At 38.4% G+C, this 20,343-nt stretch overlaps 1 protein-coding gene across 1 annotated transcript in view; it reads right to left on the bottom strand.

Moving 5' to 3' along the window:
- pxk (PX domain containing serine/threonine kinase) overlaps nt 1-20,343 on the bottom strand; it is a 52,082-nt gene that overhangs the window by 19,562 nt on the left and 12,177 nt on the right. Inside the window, 5 exon segments of the mRNA XM_030134398.1 lie at nt 594-698; nt 1,071-1,145; nt 13,495-13,568; nt 13,665-13,742; nt 20,152-20,338. Coding sequence (XP_029990258.1) covers nt 594-698; nt 1,071-1,145; nt 13,495-13,568; nt 13,665-13,742; nt 20,152-20,338 — 519 coding nt within the window.

Genomic DNA, 20,343 nt, shown 5'->3' with positions numbered 1-20,343 from the left:
ACCAGAGAGACATTAATATCTATGTATATGTAGGTATTGTTTAGAGTCCTGTTGAACATTTGTGAAAAACCACTGCACAGGGTTCAGTGACTTTGAACAAGGTTTACACTCGGTTTCCACAGAGTTTCCACAGGGTCTCCATGGGGTTTCCACAGAGGTTCCACATGCTTTACATTGGGCCTTACACTAGGTTTTACAATGAATTTAAACTGGGTTTTATACGGGGTTTACTCATATAAACTCATATATTAAACACACACACATATATTAAAAAAAAAAAAAAAAAAAAAAATATATATATATATATATATATATATATATATACATACATATATACATACATACATACACACACATACACATATACACATATACACAAAATTTATTTATTTATTTCACTTTTGCAAGTTATTCCTGTTAATACTTAGCCAACTAGATAGAGTTGTGGTTTTTCAGATGACATAGGAGTATACAGACAGAGAGGATGCTACAGCATATCCCAAGAACATTTTTATATTCACCAAACTGATCACATAGCAGACAGCATATGGAGCTAAAGTAAAGGTATCAGGTGTATTTCAGATGCAGTTTACCTTACAGATGTGGTCTCTCAGAGAGCCTTTTTCACTTAAGGGTCGGATGAGCAGAGCTGACGACTCACTGACACTGGAGAAGAACAACGGACACAGATATGGGCTCTAAGGAATAAGGACATAAAACAGTTCACTATCATACACATCCATCATTTCATCCCCAAGCCCAATTTTGACAACAGTCACATTCTGTAACATGACACTGACTAAAAAGTCACATAAAACTGATTCAGTTTTCACTGATGGTACGAAAGACTCAAACTGACTTGAACAGTTTGTCAATCCACTTTAAACAAACCTTAGTTACAAAGAGTTGAATTATTTCATGAGCCATGAGGGTTGTGAGGAATGAAATCCAGAAGGACAGAACTTCTAATACTTATTTCAGTGAGAGGTGTGGGAACGTGTCAAATGCACAGTTCAAACATGTTTGAAACTGGTGATGGATTTGGATGTCAACCGGACTAATGTACTCACAGAAAGGCTGGTCAGCAGCTTCATCACTGACTGAAGGTCTCTGTCTGACAGGAACCTATCAGGACCCAGATCTACCTATAACACACACACAGACACACACACACACAGGGATATGTAACTAGGGTGTGATTTGTCAAAAATAGGGGGGGGGGGCTATTTTTTTTTAATCATGAAAAAACAAGCAATCAACAGACCTAGTTCTTTTTTAAGTTTAGTTTAGTTTAGTTTATTAGTTTGATCCCCATTAGCTGCTGCATACCCCAGCAGCTACTCTTCCTGGGGTCATCAACAACACAGAAACAAAGCACCAACAATTTCCCACAACTCACTCAACAAACAGGATGTACATACACTCAACACAACAACACAAAACCAAAAATCAGCAACAGCACACATACAAAACAATTACAATAATAATATAAACAACAACAGAAAAATAATAAATAAAGTAAAAAATAAAATAAGTAAATAATAATAAATAAAAACAACAAAAACAACAGCTCCAAAACAAACAAAAAACAAAACCGTCTAGATGATGTCATTATAGGATAAACAATAGCTCAGACAGTTATTCTTGGGTAAATATAAAAATTCTCAACCTTTTAGAAAAACTAACTGCTTGAATTTCTGAAATTAAAAATTGTGGCAATGTATTCCATGCCACCATTGCCCTGTATTGCACACTACCCTGTATTTGATTCGTCCTACAAGCAGGCAACAGGAAACGACTGTCCTCTGATTGACGTGTGGAATATTGATGGATGTCACTGAAAAAAGTCAGTTTACTGTAAAGAAGTTCAGGTGTTTTTGTAATTATGATGTTTCTAATAAATTTAACTAAAAAGTATCTAATTCTGCCTTTAACATGTAACCAGGCCAGACGGGTGTGAGTGTCTCTAGTACTTGTTCTAAATGGACAGTTTAGGACTATTCGAGCTGCTTTATTTTGCACAATTTGAAGTTTATTTAGATTTATTTCTGATGTGTTTGACCAAATGATTGAACAATAATCTAAATGCGACAGAACTAATGATTCCACTAGTGTTTTCCTTATTTGATATGGTATGCAATTCCTACATTGTTTAACAGCACCAATGCTTCTGCCCATTTTATTTAATATTTGCTTTATATGAGAATTCCAAGTCAACATACTATCAACAGTCACACCTAACAGCCTGGCCTCCGCTACTTGTTCTATGTCAGTTCCACCAACAGACAAATTCAAAACAGGGGAGTTTTTTAAAAGATGTCTTGACCCCAACACCATACATTTACTCTTTTCAGTATTGAGCACTAATTTATTTCCTCTCATCCAATTTGCAATTAGTATTACCTCTTCATTTAGAGCTTTTTTAAGTTCACCGATATCAGGATTAGACAAATAAATGGTAGAATCATCAGCATATAGAGCAATGGTGGCACGTTCCAAAATAAAGGGCAAATCATTTGTAAAAATAGAAAATAAAAGTGGTCCTAAACAGCTGCCTTGGGGCACTCCACAACACAGCGTCTGAGTATCAGAAAAGCTACCATTAAACAGTACTTTGAATTCTCTACCAGTAAGATAACTTCTCATCCATTCAGTTGCAGCCAAATCAAATCCATAACAAGTTAGCTTTTCCAGTAGAATCTCATGATCAAGTACATCAAACGCTGCACTAAGATCTAACATTACAGTGCCAATTATTTTCCTGTTTTCAATGTCTTTTAACCAATCATCAGTTATCTGAACTAAAGCTGTTGTTGTAGAGTGTCCTTTCTTATAAGCATGTTGACATACTGTATTCAGCCCATTTTTACTAAAATACATATTAATTTGGTCGTAAACTACTTTCTCTGTAATTTTACTCAAAATAGGAAGAATACTAATGGGTCTGCTGTTTTTACCAGAAAAGGACTCCTTGTTATTTTTAATAGAGGTATGATTTTCGCTTTTTTCCAACTAACAGGAAAAACACTCATATTTAAACTCAAATTGATGATGTAGCATATGGGCACAGCAATCACATCAGCTACCATTTTTAAGAATTGTACATTGAGTTCGTCAACACCAGGCGGTTTCACTCTCATTAATTTTAAGACATTTTCTACCATATTAATACTTACTTTTTCAAATGTAAATTTACATGATCTGTTCTTCATAATTTTATTTTAATTGTGCTAATAGATGATTCACATTTTGACCTAGAATCCATACACTTACGCAAATTTTGAACCTTATTCTTGAAGAAATTGCTTAAATAATTTGCAATATCAACAGGTTTAGTCAAAAATGTCTCATCAGTTTCCAAAAATGTTGGTAAAGATTTGACTTTCCGTCCCATTAATCCATTAAGTGTATTCCATATTTTCTTGCTGTCTAATTTTGCCTCTTTGAATTGATTTTCGTAGTAGATCTTTTTTTTTGTTCTATTTAATTTTGTGACAAAATTCCTCAGTTGTCTGTACTTTTTCCAATGAATCATATCACCAGATGTGATTGCCTCTGCCTTTGCTTCGTTTCTTAGCTTTATGTGTTCTTTAAGTTCAGAGTCAACCCAAGGAGAAGCAACATTTCTTACAGTCATTCGTCTTAATGGTGCATGTTTATCAATAATAGGCATGAGTAAACTCATGAAGACTTCCAGGGCTCTGTCAGGATCTTTTTCTTGTAATACTCTTGACCAATCAACATTACGGACCTCCTCTGCATAATTTACTTCATTAAAATGTTTAAATATTCTTTTAACAATAATCTTCTGTCCTGATTTAGGTACTTTGGTCTTTCTGCAGACTGCAGTTAAGTTATGATCACTGAACCCCATACATACAGAACTTGCTTTTGAACAGAAATCAACTGCATTAGTAAAAATCAGATCTATACAAGTGGATGTTTTTGTCCCATCAGACTTATAGAAAACTCTGGTTGGTTTTGTAACAATTTGTGTTAAATTACATGTATCTGCTATTGAGAGCAACTTACTTTTTAGTGCACAATTATCAGAACTCCAATCAATATTTAAATCTCCTAAAAAATATACCTCATTTTTAGAGTCACATACTTTATCCAGCATATAGCAGATTCTGTCCAGACAGACTATTGGTGCATTAGGTGGGCTGTAACAAACACCCATAAGAACAGGCTTCAAATATGGCAGCTTCACTTCCAACCATAGTGCTTCAACACCAATGCAACCAAGATCATCCCTTCTTTTAACAGGTATCTGATCCTGAACATAAAACGCTACTCCACCACCATTAATATTTCTATCATATCTATAAAATTTATACCCATGTATATATAAACTGCAGTCCTCTATTGTTGCATCCAAATGAGTTTCAGATATAGCCAGTATATGGAACTTGTCACTGTCCAGTATTCCAATTATCTCCTGAACTTTGCTTCTCAAACTACAGATATTTAAATGAGCTATTTTCAATCCTTTTGGCAATTTATTCATCATCATTGCGTGTTTTCCAAAGATAGTAAATTATAAAGAAACATTTATAAGTTGTAGAGCTACAAAGTAACCAAACAGAACACACAAACAAACATTTACACACATACACTCTTATGCACACCCAATTTGCCAGCATTTGTGAAAAACAACACGTGAGCGCTACGCCCCCTCCTAACAAAAAGAAAATATACGTTTCCATAACCCCTTTTGTGGTTAATCTTTTAACAATCAAACAAAAGCTTCCCATACCTAATTAGCAATCTCATCATATATGTAATTTGAAATGAACATTTACATGATATGAGTTCATCAAGCCATAATCACAAGTTCATAACTGTAACTTATCACCACTGTCTCTTACTCTTTGTTTTCCATCGCAGGTTCAATTACAGTCTTTACGTACGTCTCTGCAGCCACATTGTCAGTGAACCTTCTAGCCTCTCCTCTGAAAGTCAGTACCAGAGTTGCCGGGTGAATAATCCCATGTTTGATTCCTGCGTTCCATAATTTGTTCCTCACCTCTCGATAGCTTGCCCTAGCTTTGGCGGTGTTAGCTGTAAGATCCGGAAAGAAACGCAGCTTCATCCCACGAGCCTCGAAAACCTTTTCTTTCCTCGCAACGCGTAGAATTTCCTCTCTCATCACCAGTCTCTGCATCCGAACAATCATGGCACGCTGTCCAGATTTAGTCATTGGGCCGATGCGATGGGCATTTTCAACTTCAGGCATGAGTTGGAGTTTATCCCCGAACATCTCCTTCATAAAATTGACACGTAGCCTGTCGGATTCCCCTGCTCCGCGTCTGTAGTCAAGCCAAGAATACGCACATTATATTTACGACTGTGATTCTCCAGGAGTTCAGCCTTTTCCTTTAGGGCGTTATTTTCTTTACACAGGCGTTCGTTTGCCTTCTCCAGGTGAATAATGCGGCTGTCCATGCTACTCAGTGCATCCTCTAGTACGCCAATTCTTTTATTGCACCCAGATACTTCATTTTGGAGTGCGTCCAGATGCAACTGCATTTTATCAATCAGTGCGCCGTTTTCCTCTCTTATGATAGTGCGAATCAAGGCAGATAATTCCAGTAAGTTGAACTCTTTCGTCGTCATGTTACTCACAGCCTCCTGCTCAGCGTGGTCGTCACCGCTGTCCTTAGTTTGCCCTTTTATTTTCTTCGGAGACATGCCACAATCGAGCATCGGACCAAGCACCGTTTATTCGTAATTGGTCTTAATTCTTAGGAAAAAACATTAACTTTAACCACAGTTTTTTCGAGTTTGTAGGAGATCGGCGTTCACCTGGCCTCCTCAACCTTGGCGCATGCGCATCATGTCATGACCAAGTCTTGACCATATATAAGTGAACGGTAGGCCTTATTATATGTCGAACAGTTGAACATTCATCTTTAATGCAAACTAAAAATACATGAAACATTTATTTTTCTGTGATGGTCACACCTGCAATGTGGGAGATGGCCTAATTAAGCTTCAGGACCATGGATAAGGGCCGATCACACCAACATGGGAGATGATATATGGCGAACAGGCAACTCAATCAGACTGTAAACCTAAAATAAAACCTAATCGATTAAGATACAGTTGAACATGTACATCGGCGCTTGTAGACGTACATCCATACTAGTGATGAGTGGATCAGCAGGTTACCTGTAGGTCGGGTTGGGCCAAAAAAATGTCACTTTCAGACAGAGAGAGAGAGACACTGATATATAGCCAACATAGGTAAGGTATACAATGTATTTATGTGCATGAGGATGTTTGCAAATTCTGAGACTGCCGACAGTTTAGTTCAGTTGAAAGTTAAGGCTCCCAGTCAGGCGCACTGTGCGCACAGGCTAGTGAGCAGCGTAGACTCTGCGTCTGCTTTGGGTCCGCCTGGAGTACGCGTGGACATCTGCAGAGTCATGTACGCCCAGCTATACAGGTAAGAAAAACTCAGTCACAACCTGCCTGTTATTTCAATTGGTTTTTAATCATTGACAGGGTAAAACCATATCTGAAGTAGTCGTTGTCATACCTGACTTTCTCCATGATATAAATACAAACTTTTATGCTGTGATAGGTCTGGTGTTAATTATCGTTATAGCACATTACCGCAACCTACTGTTGGGGAGTGTGAATGGACGGGGTCTGCTCCATAAAAAATAAAGCACCAAATTGGTTTATTACCCCGCCCCCCGAAGGGGAGGCAAGGGGTATCATTTTTGGTTCCGTTTGTTTGTTTGTTAACACTCTAGTAAACTCAGCAAAACTATTGGTTGAATTCATACCAAATTGGGTTTATAGATTGCTAGTGACCCAGAATAGATGTGATTACATTTTGGGAAAAGTAGGTTAAATTTTTTTTTACATTTTAAAATGTTTTTTTAAATCAATTTTTAAAATCTTTTTTTTTCTCAGAAAATTGTTTTCAAAAATACCAGGAAATAAAGAATATGAAACAGACTCTCTTTTAGCTACACTTAACCTACCTGTAATGACTGAAAAACAAAATAAAAAACAAGGAGCAGAAATTACCATAGTAGAGCTGCAAAATGCAATTAAACAAATGACAAATAACAAATCTCCGGGAAGTGATGGGTTCACGTCAGGGTGGTACAAAGCCCTTAAAGAGTCACTTGTTCCATTACTCCTAATTACTTTCAACTGGGCACAAAAAAAAAAAAAAAAAAAAAAAAAAAAAAAAATCACAAAAACCCCCAAGCTGGAAGGAAGCTATTATATCTCTTATACCGAAAGAAGGGAGGGACCAACTTCAATGTGGCTCTTATAGGCCTATCTCAATTCTCAATGTTGATTATTGTATATGCACCTCTATAATGGTCAAAAGGATGGAGAACATCCTCCCAAACTTGATAAAAAATGACCAGATAGGGTTTATACATAAAAGGATAACATTAGACGTGCACTTCACATAACGAATCACATCCAGCAATATAAAGATAAAGCAATGATGTTTAGATACGGAGAAAGCATTTGACTCCGTTAGCTGGCAGTACTTATATAAGGTATTACAAAAATTTCAACCAGGTGAATCAATACTGAACAATATCAAGGTGCTCTATAACAATCCTACAGCCCAAATTTGAATGAATGGTTATCTAACTGATCACACTAGAAAGAGGTGTGCGGCAGGACTGTGCTTGGTCACCGCTGTTATTGGCCTTATATGTCGAACCTCTAGCCCAACATATTAGACAATCAAGAAATATTAGTGGTATTACAATAGAGACAACAAAACATAAATAGCATGTTATGATGATATACTATTGTTCATAACCAAATCCAAAACCTCTTTGCCTGCAGTGATGAGTTTCTTTCATATTATTGGCTAACTGTCTGGCTATAAGTTGAATATAGAAAAAACAGAAATATTATCCTATTTGCTTCCACCTGAAAATTTGAAAATACTTATCCATTGAAATGGAAAATAGAAGCATTTAAATACACTTTATAAAGATTTAAATACATTATTAGACAAAAACTACAACTCTCCTTACACCTTGAGAAATGGAATCTCATCCCATACTTCACTCAAGTGCAAGGACTGAAACAATTAAAATGAATGTTCTACCCAGGTTTTTATATCTTTTTCAGACACTTCCAGTGACCATCCCAGGGGCATTATTTTCTATATGAGACAAAATAATCTCTAGGTTTATATGGCAGGGCAAAAGACCTACAGTTACAAAAACAGAAGAGTGGCTGGGGTTTACCTTATCTCAAAAATTACTTCGTCTCAGCCCAGGTCAGAGCTTTACTCAACTGGTGTGATCAAAAATATGAACCTCAGTGGAAAAACATTGATTGCAGAACATCACCAAAAGTCCCTTTACAAGCCATATTAGCAGATTTTAAACATCTGGCATCTATTGATGGAATGGATAACCCATGGGCAAAATCAACACTTAAAACTCGGAGAGAACAAATAAAAATGTACGAATTAGAGAAAGAATTTAAGGTTCTTAGCTGATTCCAATTTTATACCAAATAACACAGACTCTAGGTTTAAATATTGGATAACAAAAGGTATTAAAACATTTCACTAAATTACCAAAGAAAATCAATTGAATAGTTTTGACACACTAAAGGAAACTTTTAAATTGGAAAAACAAGACTTTTACAAGTATCTACAAATAAGAAACTATTACAATCAGGAAATCAGGATAAAAAATATAGAATAACATAACCCCCTTATTAAACTTTTTATAAAAGCAAACAAATCAGAAGTCCCAAAAGGGATAATATCACAACTTTATAAGAATATTTCAAATCTTAACGATCATTCCACCAAATACATTAAAGAAAAATGGGAAAATCATGGGAGAAGGATGATTTGTAAGAACAGACAAAAACTGGGAGTGGATATGCACATCTCAATGGAAAAGCACATATGTGGAAAGAATATTGTTGGAAAAACATCACGCTTTTTCAAAACCCCATGTCAGAGTGCACACTTTTCTCAGGTAATTAGTAAATGTTGGAGAAACTGTGGCTATCAGTTGGCCCATCACTACCACATATTCTGGAACAGTCAGGGTATACAAAACTACTGGTCTGAGATAACAAAAAAATGGATGGTACAAGATGAGCCAACTGTTCAGCAATGGGTTCAAATAACATGGGACATTTACAAAACAGGAAAAAAAAAAAAAATCACCTTCACCGTTAATCTAAAATTAGAAATATTCATCAAACATTGCAAAAAATGGGAAAATTATGTGAAACAATACATGCCAAATGTTACCTTGGTGATATAAAAGGAGACTGTTTGATTTGATATGTCCTGTTTTACTTTTTATTTTCATTCTGTATTAATATCACTCATAATCTTTCTTTTTTATTGAATATTATACAAAGCTAGATATGTCCATGCTGTTCTTTCTCTGGATGTTTGAAGAAAAAAAAAAATCACTTCTAATCCCTAAGAAAGTGGGACAGAGACAACTAGAAATGTATTAGCCTCACTGTACATTGTTTGATGGAGAACTTGTTTTTAAATATGTACACTGTGAGGAATATGTAACAGGTTAATGTGACTGGAAGATGTTGTGTCTCTTATGCTTCAATAAAAACAAAAACAAACAAAAAAAACCTTTTTTTTCCCCCATTTACTGTGTAAGATGCTGGTCTTGCCCTAAAATGTCTGATGACCATCATAAGGCTTATTTTAATTATTTTAATTAATTTAAATTAAAATCAATATAAAAAACAAAAAAGAAAATGTATGAACCAAAAAGGAAAAGAAGAAATGAAATATTTTAAGTCGTTTTGCTTGATGAGTGTTTTATTTTGCAAATCTAAGTTGTTATATTCTGATTTATATTTTGTATCTGTATTTTGTATTTTTATTTTATTTGTACTGAACAGTCAGTGAAAGGTTAGGTTCGTGTGTTGTGTGTGGTTAAATTGAAACTCACACCTGTGTGTGCTGAACGTGGAGAAAAGGTCAAGTTCTACGAAAAGATCCTATTTTGCCAAATGGAAGGTTTCTGTGGGTGAAGTGAGCCGAGCAGAAAAAATTGGATTATGAATTTAGGGATTTTCAGTGGCCAAGAAATGTTAGCCTCCTCGTGTAAACGTTAGACCGAGGCGTACCTAATGAAGCTCTTTGTGGTTAAGCTATGCTATCTAAAGTTCAGCAGATGTCAAACCAGGGTGGACAATGCACTTGTTAAACTTAAGTGAAATTTCAAATGTGTGTTTTCTTAGAATCACCTCAAGTGGAGTGTTTGACGTATGTTTGACGTGTTTTACATAATAACAACTGTCAGCCAATTATATATGTATGTTGAACTTATGTACCAAATATGGAAGTCTTCAAAGTGACTAAAGACTATAAAATGTAATGAAGGAGACTTTTTAAAAAAGTAGATTTAGGGAGTTCGTCATAAGAGATACTAGTTGATAAGTGACTTCTTTTTGATGTTCACATTTTTGTAATTTTTTCTATTTTTGCCTGACGCAATAAATCAAGCTTTGTTTTAACTTTTTAAACCTCAACCCTTCTTTTTGGTGAATTCTTCATCTTCTCCTGTCTTCCACCCGAAATATAAGTGGTAAGTTGATCATTTGAATTAAGCGACCCCCCTCTGGTAGCAGTTCCGGCCAAGCCAGACCCCATTTTTATGGAGTAATGGAGTAGTTTGCAGAAACACCGTTAGTCATAAAATCTCCAGAACATGCAGTTTTTTTGCCCAGATAGTCAGAGATTTAGCATGTGGTGTATAAATTATAAAGAAGCCTGGGTCAGTAGTTAATTAACCAAAATTAATTGTGGTTTTTGTGATTTACTATTGCTGCATGTTTACAACTTATAATGGGCAAAATTTCAAATGTCTATGAAAACATTAATTTTGTTTCAATTTACTTCAAACTTGACAAATACATAGTGGCAATTGATATGCTAATATCAGCATACACATAGACATGATGACATCAGCTGGATTGATGACAAAATGAGCTACAATATGCGCAAAGGGCGGGGTTTGTTGTGCCTGGCACCACTTGCTAACATTATTTTTATCCAGACGAAGGCCTATGAACCTATAAAGAGAGTTACTACATGCCTTGATGTCCCTGCTCCGGTGTTCATGTGGTTCAGGTAAGCCTGAATAGGTCCAAACAAACTAAGCACTCCAATGTTCTTTAATGGGAGTAACAGCAGTGAGCATGGTAAATCTCAAAATAAACTACACACAACTATTGTGTCACTACCGTATGTATTGTTGTATGTGTTATACTTTTGAGTAGTGGGGTTGACCACTGAAAGGACTGCATTTATTACTTTGAAAACTTACATTTGGGGAGGAAAGGTTGGTGTTAGCTTGGATAGGCTACTTACCTGTGAGTGGTGCTAACTTTACAAATTCATTCATTCTGCAATTGTACTGTACTCATAAGGACATAGACGATTTACCATTTTTAAGTTTTATTATTATAGGACTGTGGTACAAGCAGAAAACAGTGGTTAGCTGTAACATTGTGTGTCGCCAAGCTCTGCTCTGATAACACACACAATACGACATTACACCAGCGGATACCATAGCAGCTAACTTAGCATGTTAGCATTAGCACGGACACTAAACTCACTAAAACTTAACATTAGCAAACTCAACAGAATTCTCATAGGATGAGTCAGATCTTACAAACACCAAGCGACAGAAGTTTCGCTTCCTTTAACTCATGAATAATAACTTTAATGAACTTTATTGGCAGAGCTCAGCTCTACAGCAACTCTCCTCCTAATTAGCACATTACCTCAGCTGACAAACTTAACCAAACACCACCCGGTTCAGCAAAACAACTAAAATAAAACCCACTGATAACAACATTTGTACTAAACTCCATAATTTGTGGTTATAGAGGTTAAATCTCAACAGCTGGACAAGTCACGCTAGCAAACTATAGGGCTACAGCTGACAATTGAACGTAACAGTTGTTTAAGATAAAAATTTGTACAAACCCTAACTGTAACCAAAGAAAACTGAATTTACAACATGAATGTCTGCTAATATAGGAAATACACTTGATTAATTTGACAGATGACGATATCTTATTAGTTTACCGCTGAAGTTGCTAGATCAGCTGCAATAGAAATGAATGTGTTTTCAGACAGCGTTACACTCAGTGTTTGGAACTATTGCCCCTTCCATGACCCGGAAGAAGGTTGCTTATTTTGTTGACAACAGGAGTCTATGGAAGTGTCGCGACTGATATATATTGACGACTCCGTCATGAACCACTGAAAATGGGTTTTGAGACCCACTTAGGGTCCTGACCCATCAGTTGAGAACCACTGACTTAAAGGTTGAGGTGAAACAGCAGATACTGCTCCTCAACATCTGAGTCATCTTCATAATAAAACAACAGGTCAATCGGCTTTTGCATCTGGAAAAACTGTTCCATTGTAATTAAAAGCTTCGGCCCAAACAAAGTCAATGTGTTCAGATGATTGATGTTAACAGTGAATGTGACTCTTGTTGTGACTGTTCTTAGACTGGTTGCCATTGGACTGATAGGACCACAGTGACTGGACTCATGTCAGTTAATGGGATCCACTCATGGTGGAACCAGTGGATTATGTTTCCACTGCAGATTACAGGCAGACAATAGGTTTGCACTATCATTAAATAAACTGAACCAAATACATTGATGTACACTAAACAGTCCGTGGATCACTGTGATTGAAGAAGGAAAACTGAAACATACTGGTTCTGAAAATATGACCAGGATTATTGTACTGATGAAACCATCACATTCTACTGGATGAACACATGCACAAAGTCTGACTCACAACTACAAAGTATTAACAATTATTGGCTCTACAACAGGGGTGTCAAACATACGGCCCGTGGGCCAAACCAGCCCTAAAGGGTCCAATTCAGCCCACAGATGAATTTAAAAATGCAAAAATTACACTAAAGATATGAACAGTTGAGGATGTTGAATTCAATTTAGTTCCAAGTCCACATTCAGACCATATCATATCAACTAAAATAATAATAACAACCTATAAATAATGACAAATCCAAATTTACGCCCTTGGTTTAAAGTGAAAAAAGTAACATTACATCATAAACATATTTAGATTTAGAAATTATCCTTCATAAATGTGAATAACCTGAACAAATATGAACCTGAAAATGTCTTTAAAAAAATTATTGTAATCGTACCAATGTCTGTCTGTTTTGTACATTTGTAGGTTCACTGTGGTGTGCAAATTGAGACATAATATTGTTGAAACATAGTTGTTCAGGTTATTCATATTTTTATAATGTTGTCTTAGCTTTTTCACAATAAAGAGAACATTTGGAAGATTATTAATAGGTTCTTCTGTTATTATTTGATTTAGATCAAAAAAGCCACCCTTAACCAAAAACCCTGTCTAAACAAGAGGGTCTCAAGTTGCTTTTAAAAGACTCAAATCGACTCACTGACACACAGCGTGTGTGTGTGTTGACTCACCCAGGTCAGCAGGTGTCTGTCTTTCGGCTGCTCTTTGTTTTTGATCATGAAGTATTTCTTCCTGATCCTCCAACCTGAAAAACACACACATACATCTGTCAGTGCATTTGTACATAAACAGATAGTTACAACCATGTGTGTATGCTGTGGATGCCATGTCTGACCCTTACCCATGTCACGCAGAGGTTCCACCACCTCCCACTTTGGATCCGACCTGAAGAACATGGAGACCTGCTGCAGAGCAATCTCTGAAACCCATGGACACATTAGAGTTAGTGCGGCTGAACCCTGTCCATCCATGTCCATACACACTCATACAGTGTCTGTAGCCAGGACTTTAATGCTTTCATCAAAGATATTAGTGAGTTCTTATAACATCATAACCCCGGAAAATCAGGAGGATGCAGGACACCAAAAAATAGCTTGCTTGGCTTTTTTACTGCCATATGGTATGGAGCACAGACAGAGAGAGATTCACATGACATGATCTTTCTCTATATTGACTTCTTGCCAGGTAACCCACACCTGGGGCCTCATGTATAAAGCGTGCGTACGCACAAAAACCTGGCGTACGCCCTTTTCCACGCTCACATTCAGATGTATAAAGAGTGAAATGACCGTGGAAATGTGCGGTCCTTCACGCCAACTCCATAGCTGGCGTACGCACGTTTCTAGTGCTTTGGAACCTTTGGCGACACTTAGAGGTGACACCGAGAAACTGTTAATAATGTGACAAAGGTCATTCCAACGATTGACGTGCACATCAGAGAAACACAGAGGAACAATGAACACACAGACACAACATCCTACTGTCAGAGCAGCACATCCACCACCAGAACCACAACCAGCCAGAACCAGAACCAACCAGAACCACAACCAACCTTGGACCCATCAAAGCCAATCCTGCCCGGGAGGACATTAAGCATTTAAGCGACTCTTTCCTCAAACAGTCTCAGTTTGTCTCTTTTCTCCTTCCGCTGTTTTGGCCTCCGCTTCGCGTCCACCTTGACGTCATCGTCTGATCACGCAGACAGGGGAATCCCAGAGGGAATCCTACCTGCAGACCCCGTTTATGCTGATTTGCATATTTAAATGTGGGCGTCTCCACGGACTCCACTCCAGGGAGGAGTCAGGTACTCCAACATATGCGCTCAATTCCACACTGATTGGGATGAATAAAGGAAGTTTACTTGGATTGGCACAGTTTTATACATCTGGATTTTTTTGTGCGTTCGGACTTTTCTGGATTTGGGCGTACACCAGGTTTCAGTATGAAATCCACGCAAGTCTTTATACATGAGGCCCCTGGAGCCTAGAGCTCCCCCTAGATAATACAAAAGGTCTCAGGGGCCTCATGTATAAAGACTTGCGTGGATTTCATACTGAAACCTGGTGTACGCCCAAATCCAGAAAAGTCTATATGCACAAAAAAATCCAGATGACTAAAACTGAGCGTACGCCCGAATCCAAGCACATTTCCTTTATACATCCCAATCAGCGTGGAATGAGCGCATATGTTGGAGTACCTGACTCCTCCCTCTCCACGCCCACATTTAATATGCAAATCAGCATAATGGGGCCTGCAGGTGGGATTCCCTCTGGGATTCCCCTCTGCATGATCAGATGATGATGTCAAGGTGGACGCGAAGCGGAGGCCAAACAGGCAGAAGGAGAAAATAAACAAACTCAGCCGTTTGAACAGAGTTACCGCTATTGTGGGTGACACTTTTCTCACCTGGCTGACTGGGATCATCCCCAGGTAATAAAGGTTCATGCATAGTCATGCCAGGATATCAAAGAGGGAAATCAAAGACTTTGACACATTTTTAATCACTCAACTTATTATTTTCCAACAATGAGACGCAGTATCAACCTCCTGTCACAGAGGTTGCCTGTTGCGTTAGCCGATCCTCCGGTCCACCAACAGCCAGCTGCGGATGCCCATCCGACCGGCATGGGTCTGTACTCACCCGAGTCACAAGAGAACATCGTGAGGACAATCGGCAGTGTCAATGAGGCCATGGACTAACATAAATGTTCTCACAGACATTAACACTACATTATTTATCAACCAGTGAATTTTGTTTCCTTGTCTCTTTATATGGTTGTTGCTTAATGTCCTCACGGGCAGGATTGGCATTGATGGGTCCAGGGTCTGGTTGGTTCTGGTTGTTCTGGTTCTGGTGGTGGATGTGCTGCTCTGGCAGTAGGATGAGGTGTCAGTGTGTAAAGTGTTTAATTGTGTATCTCGATGTACCCATCAATCGGAGGAATGACCTTTTTCACATTATTACCAGTTTCCCAGTATCACTTCTAAGTGTCGCCAATGGTTCCAAAACACTAGAAACGTGCGTACGCCAGCTATGGACTTGGTGTGGAGGACCGCACATTTCCACAGTCATTTCACTCTTTATACATCTGAACGTGAGCGTGGAAAAGGGCATACGCCAGGTTTTATATATATATATATATATATGTATATAAACACTATATTGCCAAAAGTATTTGCTCACCTGGCCTTGACTCCCATATGAATTTAAGTGCCATCCCATTCCTAGTCTATTGGGTTCAATATGACGTCGGTCCACCCTTTGCAGCTATAACAGCTTCAACTCTTCTGGGAAGGCTGTCCACAAGGTTTTAGGAGTGTGTTCATGGGAATTTTTGACCATTCTTCCAGAAGCGCATTTGTGAGGTCACACCACTGATGTTGGACAAGAAGGCCTGGCTCTCAGTCTCCGCTCTAATTCATCCCAAAGGTGTTCTATGGGGTTGAGGTCAGGACTCCTGTGCAGGCCAGTCAATGTTCATCCACACCTGACTCTGTCATCCATGTCTTTATGGACCTTGCTTGTGCACTGGTGCACAGTATGTTGGAAGAGGATGAGGCCAGCTCCAAACTGTTCCCACAAAGTTGGGAGCATGGAATTGTCCAAAATGTCTCGGTATGCTGAAGCATTCACAGTTCCTTCACTGGAACTGAGGGGCCAAGCCCAGCTCCTGAAAAAACAACCCCACACATAATCCCTCCTCCACCCAAACTTTACACTTGGCACAATGCGGTCTGACAAGTATCGTTCTCCTGGCAACCCACCAAACCCAGACCGTCCATCAGATTGCCAGATGGAGAAGCGAGATTCATCACTCCAGAGAACGTACCTCCACTGCTCTAGAGTCAGTGGTGGCATGCTTTACACCACTGCATCCGGCGCTTTGCATTGCACTTGGTGATGTATGGCTTGGATCAGTGGCGGCTGCTCGTCTTTCAGACAGGGGAAGCTCATTGTTGGCTTCCATAAAAAAATAAAAAATAAAAAAAATGTCAAGTTTTTAAACATACATTCGGCCCTCCGTTACTTTTTCAGAAAATGGTCAGTGACCTTATCGTACCAAGTAGGTTTCTTTCCAGGGACTTTATCAGTGTCCTCTCAATGTCCAGCAGAGCTAGGCTGCTTAGATTGCCTTGGCCCATTGTGTTGTGGGTGGTAAGACTTCAGCCTTTTGAAACAAGAGATGCTCCTTTCACTCCGACCTAGCCGGCAGTAAGATTGATTTAACTGTCTACAAAACGATATTATAGCAAGAAATGATTAAATTATGTAACTGAAACAAGAAAACGCTGAAATTATCTTAAATTGAAACAAGGAAGTACAATGAGTGTGTTTTATTTACAGTGCAAGAAATGAACGAGTAATTTCGTAGTGGTTTCTCTCTTGATTTCACAGCAGAATGCGCGGCGGTATTAAACTGAACTGTGTCAGTGCAGGAGCAGATCTGAAAACAGCTGTCAATCAACGGGATTCAGCCTTTCGACTGATCCTCCAATCAGCACGTGGGATTCTGGCGTCCAGCCGGCCGAGCTCCACCCACAGCTCCATTCACCCCCCAGAGACGCCGGCGTCCGGGGGCGGGACAACATTGTGGCATTTTATCCAATTACTGTCCCGTTTTGAGGCAATGAAAAAAACTGGTCCACTCAGTCCCACTGAAGCCATAGACGCCCGGCGTCTACGGGCAAATGCACTGAGCAGAGATTGTATGAGAAAACAGCGCAACGGGAATGTATGAGAAGTGAACAACATCGCGTCCGTTGATTTGTTGATAAGCTGATTCTGAACGAACTCGTCTTTGAGATGAATGTGTTCTAACACACTTTGTAGTCAAAAAATGTCAACACAACTGTACATATTTAAGCATTTAATTTTCGTAATTTTAGGGGAAGCCGGGCTTCCCTTGCAGTCTATGAGAAATCATCACTGGCTTGGATGCAGCTGCTCGACCATGGAAACCCATTCCATGAAGCTCTCTGCGCATTGTTCTTCAGCTAATCTGAAGGCCACATGAAGTTTGGAAGTCTGTAGCGATTGACTCTGCAGAAAGTTGGTGACCTCTTTGCACTATGCGCCTCAGCATCCGCTGACCCCGCTCCGTCAGTTTACGTGGCCTACCACTTCATGGCTGAGTTGCTGTCGTTCCCAAACACTTCCACTTTCTTATAATACAGCTGACAGTTGACTGTGAATATTTAGGAGCGAGGAGGAAATTTCATGACTGGATTTGTTGCACATGTGGCATCCTATCACAGTTCCACACTGGAATTCACTGAGCTCCTGACAGCGGACCCATTCTTTTCACAAATGTTTGTAAAGCAGTCTGCATGCCTAGGTGCTTGATTTTATACACCTGTGGCCATGGAAGTGATTGGAACACCTGATTCTGATTATTTGGATGGGTGAGCGAATACTTTTGGCAATATAGTACATATATACACACACACACACACAATAATATTATATATATATATATATATATATATATATACTATATATAACACACATACACATACATACATATACACACACATATATATATATATATATATATTATATATATATATATATATACCACATGCATATATACATATATATATTGTGTGTATATATGTGTGTGTGTTGTGTGTGTATATATATATATATATATATATATATATATATATATATATACACATACATACACCACACAGGGTGGGGATGCAAAATGTACAATATTTTGAGGCAGGGATTGAAAGGACAGTGTATGGACCACTTAGTTTATTGAAAGTCATGAGAATTATTTGCAACAAGAAAATGACATAATAGAAAATGTTTTTATTCTAGTGTCCTCCTTCTTTCTCAATAACTGCCTTCACCGCTTCCTGAAAACTTGCGCAAGTGTTCCTCAAATATTTGGGTGACAACTTCTCCCATTCTTCTTTAATAGTATCTTCCAGACTTTCTCGTAATAGTTTTGCTCATAGTCATTCTCTTCTTTACATTATAAACAGTCTTTATGGACACTCCAACTATTTTTGAAATCTCCTTGGTGTGATGAGTGCATTGAGCAAATCACACACTCTTTGACGTTTGCTTCCTGATTACTCATATAGGCAAAAGTTTCTGAAAAGGTATGGATAATGTGTTAGGTATGATTATGACATCAGTATATGTTTGGTTTCAAAACAATGACGTAGTGCCTGCTGAGAAAAAACAACTAAATGTTCATTGTAAATTTTGCTTCCCCACCCTGTATAGGTTTTCTGGCTTAGAAAAAAAAATTTTTTTTACTGAATACAGCTACTAACAGAACAATATGGATCATGATCATTTAGAAAATCACATAAAACAATTACTTGAATTAGCACTCATTAGAAGTTGGTAAGATGCTGTATGTATATTTTTAGCCAATAAAGTCTCATGTCTTATTTATAAGCCTATCATTTATTGTTTGTTATACATTAGATTAGAAATAAAAATATTTAGATGAAAATGTTGACTTAAGTTAATTTTTTATGATTTTTTTTGTATGAAACTGGAGCCAGATTAAACATATTTTTAAACTCAAAATGCACCAGAATGCAGGAAAAGACTTCATTTCATTTTTGCGGCTACACTCATTACCTCCGCCAAGCAGGTTATGTTTTTGCCAGGGTTTGTTTGTTTGTCTGTCCGTTAGTGTGCAACATAACTCAAAAAGTTATGGACAGATTTTGATGAAATTTTCAGGGTTTGTTGGAAAATGGGATAAGGAAGAAATGATTAAATTTGGTGGTGATCGGGGGTGGGGGGGCCCACGGGGGGCCCATTTCCAACAAACCCTGAAAATTTCATCAAATCTGTCCATAACTTTTTGAGTTATGTTGCACACTAACGGACAGACAAACAGACAGACAAACAAACAAACAAACCCTGGCAAAAACATAACCTCCTTGGCGTGGGGGGGCCCACGGGGGGGGCCACTGATCAGCCTTGGCGGAGGGTCTGCGCTCTCCGAGTGCTTCTAGTTTCTACTAATGTAGCCACAGTGGCTGTATCTTTCATTTTCCTAGCACAAGCACAGCATATTGTTGCAGTGACTGGAGTACCACAATGACAATACAGGCTATTCTATTCTATTCTATTCTATTCTATTCTGGTTTTACAAAGGAGGATAATTTAAGGACCATTTAGTGGCCATCAGTGGTATTACATTTTAATGTACATCCACACTGGCTGCACTACAGACCTGAAGTCCAGACCCTCAGTTCTGATGCAGCTTGGTTGTGTGTGTGTGTGTGTGTGTGTGTGTTGTGTGTGTGTGTGTGTGTGTGTGTGTGTGTGTGGTGTGTGTGTGTGCGCTGACCTGTGTAGTTGGCTGAGTAGTTGTTTGGGTCCAGGAACTTCTTGACACTGAGGGAGCTACAGAGCAGAGGATGCTGGGTAATAGAGTCCAAATACAGCTGTAGTCCCCTCTGCCTCTCTGCAATGAATTCTCTGTCCATGTTTCCAATCAGCTTTTTGGGAGGAAGAGGGAGGCTGACGCCACAGACCTGCA

Source organism: Sphaeramia orbicularis, chromosome 5 (genome assembly GCF_902148855.1).
Source record: "Sphaeramia orbicularis chromosome 5, fSphaOr1.1, whole genome shotgun sequence".
In the NCBI taxonomy this organism is placed as follows: domain Eukaryota; kingdom Metazoa; phylum Chordata; class Actinopteri; order Kurtiformes; family Apogonidae; genus Sphaeramia; species Sphaeramia orbicularis.
This window is presented reverse-complemented; position numbering and strand designations above follow the sequence as displayed.